Below are 14,461 nucleotides of genomic sequence, written 5' to 3' on the forward strand. Positions count from 1 at the left end.
ATAGAGTCAGTTACAAAATAGAGTCAGTCAAAATAGGAAATCACAAGGACATCCATGCTTGCTTTTCCTTTTCATCTGTGTAAGCTATGTTTTATTTTAATAAAGCATGATTTCCTTGGTTGCATGGAAAAATATTTTCGTATGTGGTTTTTAATCTAGACAATATTCTCTTTATTGCCTTCCTATGAAAACACCCTGTTATACCCCAGCTGACTGCTGTGAGCCACTCTAATACAATTTGGCTGCAAATCTAGTAGCTCATTTTCATTTGAACCGAGTATGCTGAAGGACAGGACTGGGGCCCTGGATGGATCAAAGCTGGGCCTTCAGGTCACTGGATCACTTCAGCATGTGCCCAGGAATTAATTAAAGGAAGAAAAACACAAACACAATCAACCCACCGGACTTGTGAGGCATGAGCTGTTGAGACCTGCTTTCACACAACACGTTTCTAAAGACATTTGAGGAGCTACCCCACCATCGAGATACCCCAAAAGCCACCGGAGACAGCTGAGACTGCCCCAAACTATGGTGAGGAAAAACGATGACTACTCCTGGTGTTTGACACAGAGGGCTCAAATCCCCCTCAGACAAAGCCAGTCAATGCTGCAAGACCAGTGCTGGTGGATGTGAGCTTGGATTACAGCACCCACCACCCACTCCCCATCTTTAGCCCTGCCTTAAGCAGCTCCAGCCCCACTACCCCAGTTTGGGTGGATGCATGCCAGGTGTGAGCTGCTTCCAAAGATTTACACCTCAGTCAATGTAGAGCCATTGCTCCAGGGAAGGCAAGGCTTGATTTAAACCACTCTCTCCCACAGCAAATCACCCTGGGATGTGGCAGCCTCACAGCTGTCGATACCGCGTAGCTAAAGCTGGTGGTGTAAGAAGGGCTCTGGAAAAGGATATGTGCATCTGCAAGGAACAGGGAAGGAAGAAAAAGACGTAAAACTTTGGAAGCTGCATTTCTGTTGCTATCACAATCATGTTTCACCACGGAAGATACAAGCTCTTAGTCAATAATCTGCTTTTCCTTGACAGAATGACTAAGATATTTTTTTCCGCCTTTCTTGAATGCTAATAGGTTTCAGGTATAATCAAGACAGACAGATTCTTGTTCAGTCAATGGCAATATTTAGCTCCTTCCTCAACTGCAGGTTGGGTCTGCATGCACTCTAGCAGCCTTTGGCACCCTGAAAGCTCCATGCCCAAATACAGGGTTCTTTTCTTCTACTACTTTACAACATTTTCTCTCTCCACAAAACCACACATGCATATTCAGTCTGAGTCTCAAATGATTAGACAAAATTAAAGCTGTAAGCATTGAATTCCCTATCATCCCTGCAAAACCACCAAAGAATTTAAAAAGAGAAACTGCCAATAAAAAAAAAAAAAAAAAATCACAAACAAAAACACCCCACCAAAACAAAGCAGCTCTGTCTAATTCAGTATATTGCCTCTGGCTCTACACCAAAACCCCTCCAACCGTCTCTTTTCTCCTAATGTCTGAMGGAATTTGCTAACACTAAAAGTTTGAAGAACAACAGGATGTCTTTTTTTCTTCTGCCAGTAGATCAGTACTCTGTGTGCASGTCTAAATGCCATCTCCTTTACAGGGTATCTCTTTAATATATCTAATTCAGTTTTTATGGTTTTTATGATGTCTGTTAATGTTGCAGACTCTAATGTCAGATCTGAAGGAAGGAGCTGATGGATGATTTAACAAAGCAGTGGGAGTCTCCTTTCACACACATTTTAGCCATCAGCAGAGCAACACAAAAAAAGAGCACACCCCCCTAGTGGCTGTGTTCTCTCCCTCAGTCCTTGTAGAAATGGGAACTAATTAAACACACTACAACATGTGMAATTGTTGTTGGTACTTACTTTCAATTGCTATCGGCCCCATTTTTTATGGTACAGGTGACTGCAGTGCTCGGCACCTCCAAACCTCAGATTTTTATTTGTTTGTTTTTTTTTTTTTCTTGAGGTAGCTAGAGTGGGTGGGAGTAGGGTTGTTCTGTCATGTAAGTAGGAAGAGATCAGGTGTCAAACACAGAAGAGAAGCGATCAGGACGAGACAGTGTGATTTATGAGTGACAAGTATGCGAACTGTTACTGCCGAAGTTAAAAGCAACCATYTCTTTTGATGCCATGTCATTCCCCAAGGTGCAACCCCCTTGCTGAAACAGGCTGTTAATCCAGTCAGTGCAGAAACTTACCCTGAATTTAATTCTGCAGCCTCAATAATAGCTACTGGCAGATAAGGCACTGGACACTTTTGTGCCAGAGACCTCTACACCTGCAGGAGAGTGGACAGAGGAGCAGCAGGATGTCCRGGGGCACTTCAAAGTGCACAAAARCMTGACTTCAAGGTCATACCAAATCACACCCTCATGCCTCAAKTTTTCATCTCTCTGGACATGTTTTAGAGCAGATGTTTGCTTTTGTCTAAATATTAAGGATGCACATTTGCCAGCTGTAATCAGAACAATTCTTGAACCTAGCTTGGTGTATTCAATTAAATCAGGCACATCCCTCCAACTGTTATTGATAAATGTACTGATGGTCATGCATATATGTAGAAAAAKCATGGGATCAGTTTTCCTTTATCATAACAGCAATCATTTAATTGGTAACAATTATACCATGAAGGATGGGTTAAGTGTACCCTCTGGGGGATGACAGCTATGGAAAATTACAACATACACAAGATTTTTTCTCATATATCAACCCCCTGGAACGAAGCAAACACAAACCCCCTTTTCTTGTTGTTAGTTTTCTTCTCAAGAAGGTTTTGTTATATGTTTGCAAACTGACTAACAAGAGAAGGCCTGTCAGCTGAGGTGTGAGTGGTGAATGAAATCCTGACCAACAGAATCGGCAGATGCTGAGAAGCTGGAGCACGCCTGGAGCCAGCTACCTTTTGGTCAGAGCTCCTGAGCACTCTGGATGCAACTTGCAGAGCTGTGAGGCACAGGGCTCCTGCCAGCTGCACTGGATCTGCCCGTCCAGAGCTGCTAATGGGCTGGCAAGCGAGCCTGCAGGAGATCGAGCCACCCCTGTGACCGCCTGGGGAGGGCACGAACCAAAGTGGCTGCAATTTAAAACAACATGCCTTGTAGCGCCTTCTCTGTCACCCCGCTCCCTGGTGGGAGACAGATATGTTGTGTCTAATCATTCACTGATTAGTATCGGRAGATGCATTAGCATAATTGGCACATTTGTTCTAATTAACAGAAGGAACCTGCCACATGCCACCCAATGTGAAAAGCAAGACCATCAGCAAGAACACAAAACCTGCAAAAACCACCTCAGCTCTACCTGGGAGCTGCAGCTGGACCTGGGCTGCCAAGGGATGCTTCCAGCAGCAGCACACACAGAGACTGAGACTTGCTAAGCCAGGCCAGGTTTCTGCGCAGACTTAATTCAACACAGGGAACATAAATCGCACAAGCGATTACACACACAGGAAAACCCATTACAGAAGCTAATTGCTGATAGGAATTTAGCCATACTGAGTTACCAGCATTCCCAGGCACTTAAATCTCTTGGCACACTTGTGTATGCGTGACTGTTTTAGAAACTGGCAGAGCAGAAACACATCTGCTCCAAACGAAACCCAAGGATGGAAAAGGAATGTGAGCTCGTGTAGGTGCTGCCCTCTTGATCCTACCAATTGTTCCCTACACGTCTGACAATCCCAAGAGCAAAGCCAGCAGGATCTGCATTCTGGATCCTGGTCTCTCACTGCCTCTTCTGCACCAGCTTGCCCTGGACTCATCTTCAGAGTCAGGAGCACCTGATGCAAATAGCAAGTCTCCTACCCTCCAGACACAGGCAAAGCCCTCCAGTGCAATTTTCCACAAGAAATGAGATGCAAACATCTGGGAGCAGYCAGACACTTGCCTTGATGAAAGACAATATTGGAAGGCGAGAGCATTGCACCCGTGTTGCAGTTTTGGAAGGCGAGAGCACTGCACCCGTGCCTTCCCCGTGCCTGGTGGACACAGCAGGATTGCTTCCCATCTGGTTCCCCAACCATGCTGGATGCCATGGTGCTCTCTGCAGCGGTGCCAGCTGCTCCCAGTGACACTGCTCACCCTGCTGCAGTCCCTGTTGAGCTGGCATCACCTCCAGTAGCCACAAGGAAATCCCAGCTCCCCGGCTTCACCTGGATTGTAACACACATGTGCCAACCCACACGGATAGTYACACACACTCACATTCCAGTAGGAGTAAAGCTTTTGTGGAACTAACCAGCTAACTACTGATTTAGACACAGTACAAGATACCTGAGACTGAAAAAATTCCAGCAGTTTTCATATGAGCCAGCAGCAATTTCAGGTACCTTGAGACTTGAGTGCCTCTTTGAAGAGTGTGATTTGATTTTTGGATCTGGTTTCATCCCAGCAACTGGCTGMTGAAGAGGATGCTTTCCTCTCTGTATTATTTACAGGAAACATATTTCATACACATTTAAGATTGAAAATAACAGAAAAACAATAAGTRATCTCCAAAGAGACTGAAATTACATCTATGAGAGGCTGCAAAACTCGTTGAGAATGAGACAGCAAATGAAAAACACTGTGGAACCTTATTCAGTTGTTGTTATTGTGCTTCTGCTGCCAATAAGGAGAATTGTTGTTCCTGCTGTRGAAACACTTCCTTAATTACATATCTATCCAGCTTTCTGCTTGCAGGCTGTATGTGCAGATGCTGGCTGTCTCCAGCCCCATTACAGCTTTGCTTTATGCACAGCTGGGAAGTGAAGCCTCAGGAAAAACTTCAAAGGCTGAGGTGCACTGGGAGCATGAAATGGAGAACTTTATTCCATAGAGTCCCAAATTCAAACACAGATCATGGCATTATTAAATGAAAACCACAGCACCTGCTGGGGGTCCAGCAGCACTTGCTGGGCTTCCTATCACACCTGAAAGAGGAGCTTGGATTGGAGGCCCTATAGCTCATGTGTTGACTGGTGCTTTTGGCCCCATGTGGGTGTGYGGACTCTCCAGTCCCTGGAAAAGCTTGGAGTGTTCTGTTGGGAAGCAACTTTAAACAAGGTACCAAAATTATGTCTGTGGTTCTTTGGATGAATGGATTGTGGGACGGATCTTATTCTTCACAGCGCAGAGCTACATGATTTTTGGGATCATGAATCTGACTAAGGGRATGGGATTTGGAGGGTGTTTGAAGTCCCCAAGGACAATGTCTTTCCCACTCGGATTCAAAATTGCATAGTGCCTGTTATATACACAATTCCTCCTAGAAGTTTCAAAAGGCTGTAAGTCCTGTATGGATTTTGTCCAGGTAACATTGTTTTAGTGAAAGAAAAGCATCAGGTCTAGAAATRTGCAAAAATTCCTGAGGAAAACCCAGCAAAACCTGACAAACAATTCTTGAGTGACAGCTACGTGGTCTGCAGGCTGTGCTTTGGAAGTACCTCCCTGAAAACACRGAAGCATCACAATTCTTCAGCACTAAGGTGAACGCTGCATTCAAAGAAGTTACTGTCAGAGGAACTGAGCAAGGCAGACRCGCTCAGCAGGTGCCTGGAGGTGCTGGTAGGAACCAGGAGCTCTGCAAAAGTAACTCTCACACTTTGGGCACAATGTGGCTTGTTGTTTATAGTGAGCAAGAATCAAACTCAATGTCAAAGCAGGACCTGATGGATTAATCTTGTAGGTTCACAGAACAGTGGATGAAGAGCTATCTGCTCTAAGGGGAGAACTGGGAGGTGTGCTMACTTACCTCATAAAAAACCTGCAGGTAAAAGCTGTGTCCCACATTGCATAGCTTCCAAAACTAAAAATAAGAAATGCTGCTCCTCCTGAGTACAGCCTGAACAGGACAGGTAGGTTGTGTTATCTAAACCAGAATCCCAGAGCTGTCCTTGCCACAAAAAGCAATCTGTAGAGAAGAGGGTAAGCTAGCAGGGTTCATGTCAGTGCTCTTGTAGAAAATCTCCYATTGTAATATTTCATGGAGGAACTAGAAGTCTGACTGTTCTTCAGTCACACAGACCATCCTTGCCTGAACCAAATCATACAGCAGCTGAAATCACTTTGGAGCATGCTCTGCCCTCACTGACATYGGCAACAATGGAATTGCACTAGGAGGGAAAAGTACAGGGGTAGATCCCATAGGAAATTCAGGTCTCAGAAAAAGCAGCCCACAAGAAGACTGTGCACTTCAGAACAGGTTTCTGTGCTGTGGAAATGAACTGGCAGGAAATGCAAAAACAAGGCCATCTAACAATCTAGCAGTCAGTGTACTGTCCGGGAAAGTACAAACCCAGATGCAAATCTGTCCYTCAGCAGGAGGTTGTAACCCACGTCTCGTGCTTCACAAGAGTGACTTGACCACCTGCCAGTAGGCTGGGTGATAAAAGGTACATAAAAAGGGACAGAAATATAGGGGATCAGCTGCTGCCAATTGCAGAATTGCTTTATCCTGTACTTTTGGAGAAGGACAGGCATGCATGGCCAGACCTTACCCAATGACTCTCCACTGCAAAGGATGAGTAGTCCTCACTCATTTTGGGCTGCACRCAAAGCTGCCCTCCTCTCCCACTCTTCCTCTCACTGGCACCCGAAGGCAGTTCTGCTCTGTGTCACAAGGCACTTCACAGGACAGTGTCACTTTTCAGCAACTAGCATTTGTGGCCACAAACTGCTCTACTTGTTCCTCCTAGGGCTCACCTGCCTGCTGTGGATACAAAACGCCATCCCAGTGACACACACCTGCATGGAAATGCGCACACACAAACTCCCAATTAAGGGCTAACAGCAGCAAAACGTAAGTGGCTCTCAGGAAACAACAAAAACAGAGGTCAATTAGATGGAGCTGCCTGTTTGGAGAAGCCTCCAGCTTCCCCCAGCCTTTGCCTGTGCAAGAGCAGCTGAACAAARTTTGTGTCACAGTCATCTTTACTCGGCAGAGCACCCTCTTCTGCCTCTTGATTCAGTGATCCTTTTCCCCCTGCTCTAGTTCCTAATTAAAGCTATAAATGTGGATAAATACCACATCCAGTTTTAAACCCAGCCGGGTCACCAAACAGCACACTACACCCTGTTCTGCAATTAAATTACCTGTGAAACACCTCAATTATCATTAAAGCAGCAATTACCCCCCTGTTAGAGGCACCACAAATCATACATTTCAATGCAWAAAGTTCATCTGGCAGCTTATGGCATATTAACCAATCTTACATCTCATTTGTGTTTTGATCTATAACCTGCCCAAATGAGCGAATTTGATGTGACTCAGTGTCTCTAACTATATTTTATCATGTGCAATACGATGTTGGCATCTTTCAAAGAACAAGTTAAATGAGCTAAGGGGTTAATTGCTAACGACTCAGCCATTACCGTTGGAGCGTCACAGAATGGGATCCTGCCTGCTCAGGTTAGGTTTAAAAAATCACACACAGAGAGAAGAGWGGAATTGAAATGGATGTTTCTGTTCATGCTGGGGAATTTCAGCTGTTTGATTTCCACTGAGGCTGGTGGGTCAGTCTGCTGATCTCACCACCTCATCCCACTTCTCCCCACTGAGGAAAAGCAGAAGGCAGAGAAGCATAGAGCTAGGGCAGGATGCTGTTTGCTTTTATGTCCATTCATTTTTCTCTCTTTTTGCCCCTTCACCACTCAGCTGCAYGTGGAAACCTCAGTGTAACAGCCCCTGTGCTGGTCCTATTGCTGCTTGCCTGGGACATGCAATGGAACAGCCAAAACATTTATCTGGGTGGGTCAGAACCTGTTGRTCTGCTTGGTACTGGCTATCAAACTGGGAGTGGGGAGGGATGCCATGGTGCAGCTGACACCCACACTGGTCAGGGCTGGTGGGCACAGGTATATGACTGCAGAGCTGACCTGGCTCACCCTGAGACCATGGAAACCCTTGTTTTTTTACTTTGTTCCAGGTGAACAAGCACGATATACTTTGATTTGACCTCAGGCCATGAGGCTTTCTTATTTTAACACATCTATTTGGATTTGGATTTTGGCTTTTTCTTTTTTCTTTTCCCTAGTGCCCACGACCTGAGCTTACTTTAATGCTTGTCAGGTACTAGTGGATCGGAGGGACTGGTAAGTGTTGCCTTAAAAGCTTTGCCTGCCCATCTCTGCCTTTGTCCTTCCTGCCYTCTGGAGGAGCTGTACGCTGCTGTGGGGCTCAGCTCTTCTGTAGTCCTAAGATCTGCTCTTTCATTGATCCATAAGAGCTTGACACAGTTAATTGCAATTAAATATGCTGGGAACGATAAGACTGAATTCCCCAGATGCTGAAAAGAGGATGGAATTTATCCCTGAGTGTGCTTGTTCTCACCATTTTGAAATGCCAGGAAAAAAAGAAAAACAAACTAAACACCCAACAGAGAATGAAGGGGGATAACAGAACCAAAGAGAAAAAGCAAGAGAAAGATGCTGGGAATCTGGACTCCAGCATTGCACCACATTACACTGAAGGTGTATTTTGTACAGTTCCACAGGGCAAGCTTTTCTTCATCTGTTTTGGTGTTAAATCCTGTGACTCCTTCAGAAGCCAGTCAGTTAAAAAAAAAAACAAAAAAACAAACCCAAACCTAAACAAAACACAGCTCCCAAAGTGTAAAGAGTCTGAAGCACACACTCACCAAAGCATTTGGACACGCTGCTCACAGGTACAGCATATGGGTTACCCTACTTGGAATCAAAGCAGTCTTTCAACAAGATGGAAAACAGCCTCAGACTGCTGCCTGCCTTTTCTGAGCCCTTCTTAGAGTTACCTGTGCTATCATATCAGAAACTTCTCCAAACAAATAAATGAACTTTTAAACAAAGAACTCATTCATCTTTAAATTAAAATAATCATGTAATCCTTCAACCCACCAACTTATCTTTCATCTTTCCATTTTTTTTTTTTTTTTAAATTTATCTTACTAGCTTCAGCAAGTGGCTGTAATAAAGTGTCACATTAAGGTATTCATATTCATTAGTGTTCAGGTCTTTGTTCTTTTAATAGTGTTGGAAAGAATCTACAAAGAGGCTGTATTAGGCGGCTGTCCAATCTGGGYGTTTGATCTCCCTCTGACTTCAAAAGTCAGAAAAGGAAAAAAAAAACCCCACATTGAGAACAGTTCTTTTGAATGTCAGATGGGGAGTATAAGATTTCTGAGCCTGCCAAGTGTTAATTGGTGTCTGTCCTGACCATGGCACAAATAGGATTCAGAGCTGGTCAATGTATCATCATGAGGAGCTATTGACAGAGCAAGCAGGATCCTGGAGAGCAGGAAAAGCACAACTATTGTGGCAGCAGCTCACAGAGGATTTTTTCCCAGATTACTTTCCACAAATCATGTTAAATTATGCTGTTTGGGATTTTTTTCAGAGATCACTTTCCACAAATCATGTTAACTTACGCTGTTTGGGTCTCAGCCACGCGACTGGGTATAGCAGGCCTTTCCGAGGGGACAACCGGACTGGCTGCTGGAATTCCASAGGTGCTTGTAACAGTGCATAAAAACGAGCTACTTGTCAGCATYAATCTCTGCTTCTAGCAAAGGTAATGAAGTTCCCCAGTCCTACCCTGCACTTCCTGAACAGTGTATCCCAGTGCAGAAACTCCTGTTGTGGTACAAGTTGATTTGATGCAAAATAGCATCAGAAAGGAAAATAAAAACCTGCTGCTAAGTTCCTGACGAAACCCARCTGATTAATATTACAATTGTCACCAAGGTGGCTTGGCAGACCTAAACACTCTTTATAGTTTTGGTATCTTAATGGGGAAAGAAAACAGCCTATGAAACAAGAAAATGGGAAAAATCTTCTATGCTAATTATTCTTTCTGATGTTTGCGGACACGGTTCTGCAATTCTGATTAAATCTAAACTTGAGTTAGGTGGGGAAGCAACACTTTAAGCTTCATCTCCCGAGAAATCACCCATCAGCACTGAGTGACAACCACTTTGCTACTTAGCCATGACAGTCTGACTTATCCTAATGCAAATTGGCAACAGTTTCTTCTGTGCGTGGCAGAGGAAAACCGAAGAGAATTCAGATRGGGGAATTACCGTCATTAGCAATCAATTTTTCTCTTAACAGCCGCAGTGGATTTAGGATTTCAGWGGCCCCCCTGTGACTCAGAGACCCCTCCTACATGTGAGCTGTGAGGCTGAAGTGGGAGCCGCCACCGCACTCAGGGAAGCTTCTGTTTACAGCTGGTTTCAGGCACAAATATTGCTGAAGGGCAGGCTGGCTCCTGCAGGTGAAGGGCAGGCTCCCCACTCTGGGTTTATTTACAAGCCAGTAGGAAAAACAGCAAAGTCCCTGAGGATGGCTCATCAGGCAGGCACCCTCTGCTCTMACAAACCTCATGCTGCTTTACCTGGGAGCTGTATTGAACCATGGTACATCCTCTCAAGCCAAGTTGGCAGGGTGGTGCATACATACATGAGTGAAACATAATCTGGCAAACCAAAGATTAAAGCACCTTTATACCATGTTTGAGAGGTACCCCTCAGAGTAAGTGAATTTTTTTATCTTTAAAAGCCAAAGGRAAGATAGCAGGCTGGTACTAACATGTTCCCCCACCCACGTGTCCTTTGGATGCCAGATATAGTTGGGATTTTTCAAAGGAAAGAAAAACCTGAAACCAAACCACCTGCAGTGCTGCCCAGCAGGGTACCACAACCCGAAACCATGAATCAGGTCCCAATCAATCTCATCTATGAGCAGCAGTCAGCTCTCCATCCCCACCCATTCATCACGCTCTGCTCTAAGTCACTGCACCATCAGCCACGCCTCACTGAGGGTGTCCTGTGCCAGGACACTGCTGCTCTTGCTCACCTCAGCTACCGGGATGCCCTCAGGGGGACGGCATTGCAGCAGGACCTCTTGCTCCAGGGACACTTCCTTCCCCAAGGGCTCCTGCTCAAAAGTTTTCCGGAGATCTGGGGAGGGAGAAGAAAAAAAAACCATTAAGCATTAAATTACATTTGATTGCCATACTGGATAAATGCAAGATACAGAGAAAACTGCAGGCAGTTCTGCAGAAAAAGGCAGTTCTGCTGCCTGTAAAATAAAGCACTTAAAAAAGTCTGGGCCATGTTTTCACTTCATTCCAACATTAAGCAAAGATTTCATGRGGGATTTATTACTTATATCGTGGTACAGCATGTGAATCCAGTGAGGAACCAAGGCTTCACTGTGTAAAGTCATGTCAGACACAGAACGAAAAGTGAAAAAACGTCTCTTCCTCAGATAATTTTCATTTGATAAACTATATCAGTGAAGTGAAGAACTTCACTATAAACTGATAAACTATATCAGTGAAGAACTAAAGAAAGTTATGGAAAATTAAATAAATCTGTAAAACTACAACATAAAAACTGAGTTGCCTTAAACTCTTAGACGAAAGTGCTCTGCTGTGATTTAATGTGCTTTTAGCTCATAACCATTAACTTTGCAGCTTTAGCTAATTTGTCCACACCTTATCATTATCCCTGGAGCACAAAGATATTATTATTATTATTATGACTATTATTATTATTAATAATAACAACAACAACAATAATAATAAATATGATAATAACAAAAAGTCACTATGAGGAGCTGAACCGTGCTTGGATCCCTCCCCAGCCCCACTAAAACGTGTCAGACTGACAGGACATGGAATGCACCTCCAAAGATTGGACCAGTTCATTGTGCTGGACAGCTGGGAAGTCAGGYTTTTTTTGACTCTTCTGTAGTGTCTTCGTGCTGTTGGCAAAATGGGCTTGAGATGTTCCCTCCTCACCACTGTCTCCATGCTTCTGCCGTGGACTGACACCCTCTCCACTGTGCCAGGGAGCACCTGGCTTTGGAGAACTGAGCCTTCAGCCCCAGTGGCTACTGGGGATATTTCTCCCTGCTGCTGCCTCCTTCTGCAAATGGATGCGAAGCCATGCTCAAAGTCACATCAAAGAGCTGGCYTGACTTCAAAAACTTAACAACCCAGTTATTTTTGTTTTACTTCTTGTTCTGAAGTCAAACCATTTCTGTACATTAGCTCATGGTGAGGCTGCACAAATACTTGTGTCATATTAGCAACAAGACACGGTCATATGGGAACAATTTAAAAGCCAAATATTTCATATTTTGAAGCCATAACCTGTGACTGGGCTGGAAAAAAGATCTCTGAATTGAAACGGTTTACAAATAAACCATGCAAGGAGGTATTTTTCATCTAGATTACCGCCAAGATCTGATGTAGAGTTGACCCCACAAGGAACTGCATCAGTGCTACCAGAAGGCAAAAGCTGGGACTGGCAAATGCAGAGATGGAAAAGGAAATGGGGTGGCTACCACCAAAATCAGCTCCTCTGATACCCTGAAACTTTGCGTAGTGTGAGACCTCTATCTCTTAGCCTACACTGGGAAAATGTGGTTGTTCAGCTACCTGGAATTGTCAATCTAATGGTGTCATGGAAAGTTCTGTCATGGCTGGAGATGTTCATTTTAATTTGATATTGCAGTAAATATCTGATAGGAATCCTGGGCACACATCATATCAAATTAATACATTTTGCTTTAAATCAGCAAACAGCTGGGGTTATATTGCTAGCAGTACCCCATATGATTGCTAGTTCCTCAGGTATTTTCAAAAGAAAAGAATTACCTGCACATCAGGTGCACCTCAGTGCATTTAGCAGGGACACACACRTGCACAATGCAGACAATTATTGAGCTCTGATACCATGGCTGAGGGAAAATGAGACAGTTACTGTAATAGTAATAGAGGCATATAAGCACAGTATTAAATAGCACATTAATAATAGCTTTCAGGTGTTCAGATACAGAGGGTGGCAGACAGTAGAGGGAGATTAGATAATAACCTGATTTTTTTTTCTTTGACATGATGATTTACTGTCCTGCCTACCTTCCTGAAACATTTAATAGAGCTCKGATGTTCTACATTGCCTCATGTGCACAATAATTGCCTCTCCCATAAAGCACTTGACTTTAAAAAAAAATCCCCAAGTTTTAGTGTGTACAAAAGTAAACAGCATTAATCTAGAAATGTGTAATAACAGTAAAAAAGTCCCACTTTGGAATTGCTGGGTATGAACAGCCCCTTTTCCCCGGGAAGAGCTGCAGTGGAGTTGCTACAGGTAAGGTGAACTCTGTGGGACCCCAGCTCTCCTGGCTGCCCCTCTTCTGCAGGGCCTTGCTGTGGGAGGATGCTCTAATGGCACCGCTGATTTAAGCATTTCAATGATCCACAAACTAAAAATACCCTGAGTGGGGCCTTTGACATAACAGGCAGTAATGTTCTCTAAGGAGCCATTAGATACTATTGAGTAAATTATACTAATTTGGCGGGGGGAAGGTACATAATTGTGTATTTACAGGACTGGGAGCTCTTACATTCTGCTGGCTCCCTCCCACGCCTTCACAGCTTTATCCCACCGCCTCCCACTGCAGCCGTGTCACCTACAAATGGTTCCAGATGGCAGCAGCACAGGGCAGGTTTGACCTAACCAAGCATAAGATTGGCTAGTTGTGACACACACAAGATGGGTTTTTTACTGATGAAGAAGCAGAGGGCCTGCACAAACATCTTCACCACCTGCTGTAACTATCATGAAACACCCTGCTTGGACAGCATTGGGTTTTGTAATGACTGCTTTTTCTCTGTGGCCCTTGCTATGATTTCTGTGGATAACAATGAWATCCTCCTAATTCTTCAATTCTCAGCTTCCTTTGCCATTTAACAATTACAGTCATCGTAAAAAACCTCACACCGTCAGCTGGGAGGGGGTGGGCTTGCTAATGTGCTGAGGGACTTTGGATCTTCCCCAAGCAGAGTATTTTCAATAACACTTTTCAATTTCTCCAAGTGTCATATAAGTTACAATTGCTTGTGAGCGAGGACAGAAGGGATTCATTTTCCCAGAGAACGGTAAGAGACTAATAAAATACATCCCAGTTAAAAAAAAAAAAAAAGAAAAAGAAGAAGCTTTAACAATCCTCAGAAAATATGCCTGGAAAAGCATATCAATAAAACATTTGATCCATTTTGGATCAGGACCTCTCTGTCTGTGAAGAGGCAGTGTGCATTATTAAAGCCCCGGGTCGGCAGCAGCCCTGTTACTGAGACTCTGAGAGAGCACCTTCTCTACTCTCACCTTCCATAGGGRGGACGAGAGAGAAAAGCAGCTGCACTTTCTTTCTATTATTATTTTGGTAATGTGGAATAATCCTGCATTGTCTGTGTTAGCAATACCCTTCCTGCCCCTCTGCAGGCCCTATTCTGCCCCAGCTCAACTCTCCAAAGCGAAGTGAGCCGGGCTGGGCAGTGGGGTGAGCCAGGGTGGGTATTGGAGTGAGCCAGGGTGGGTACTGGAGTGAGCCAGGGTGGGCATTGGAGTGAGCCAGGGTGGGCAGTGGGGTGAGCCAGGGTAGGCATTGGAGTGAGCCAGGGTGAGCAGTGGAGTGAGCCA

The 14,461-nt window shown here is 44.4% G+C and overlaps 1 protein-coding gene across 1 annotated transcript in view; it reads right to left on the bottom strand.

Moving 5' to 3' along the window:
* The window catches only part of UNC5C (unc-5 netrin receptor C), a 240,413-nt gene that overhangs the window by 48,017 nt on the left and 177,935 nt on the right, over positions 1–14,461 (bottom strand). Inside the window, exon 4 of the mRNA XM_057366580.1 lies at positions 10,827–10,930. Coding sequence (XP_057222563.1) covers positions 10,827–10,930 — 104 coding nt within the window. The remainder of the gene's footprint in view (positions 1–10,826; positions 10,931–14,461) is intronic.

The sequence above is a fragment of the Malurus melanocephalus genome, unplaced genomic scaffold, assembly GCF_030028575.1.
Source record: "Malurus melanocephalus ecotype Western Australia unplaced genomic scaffold, MMel_1.1 scaffold_68, whole genome shotgun sequence".
NCBI classification, from domain to species: domain Eukaryota; kingdom Metazoa; phylum Chordata; class Aves; order Passeriformes; family Maluridae; genus Malurus; species Malurus melanocephalus.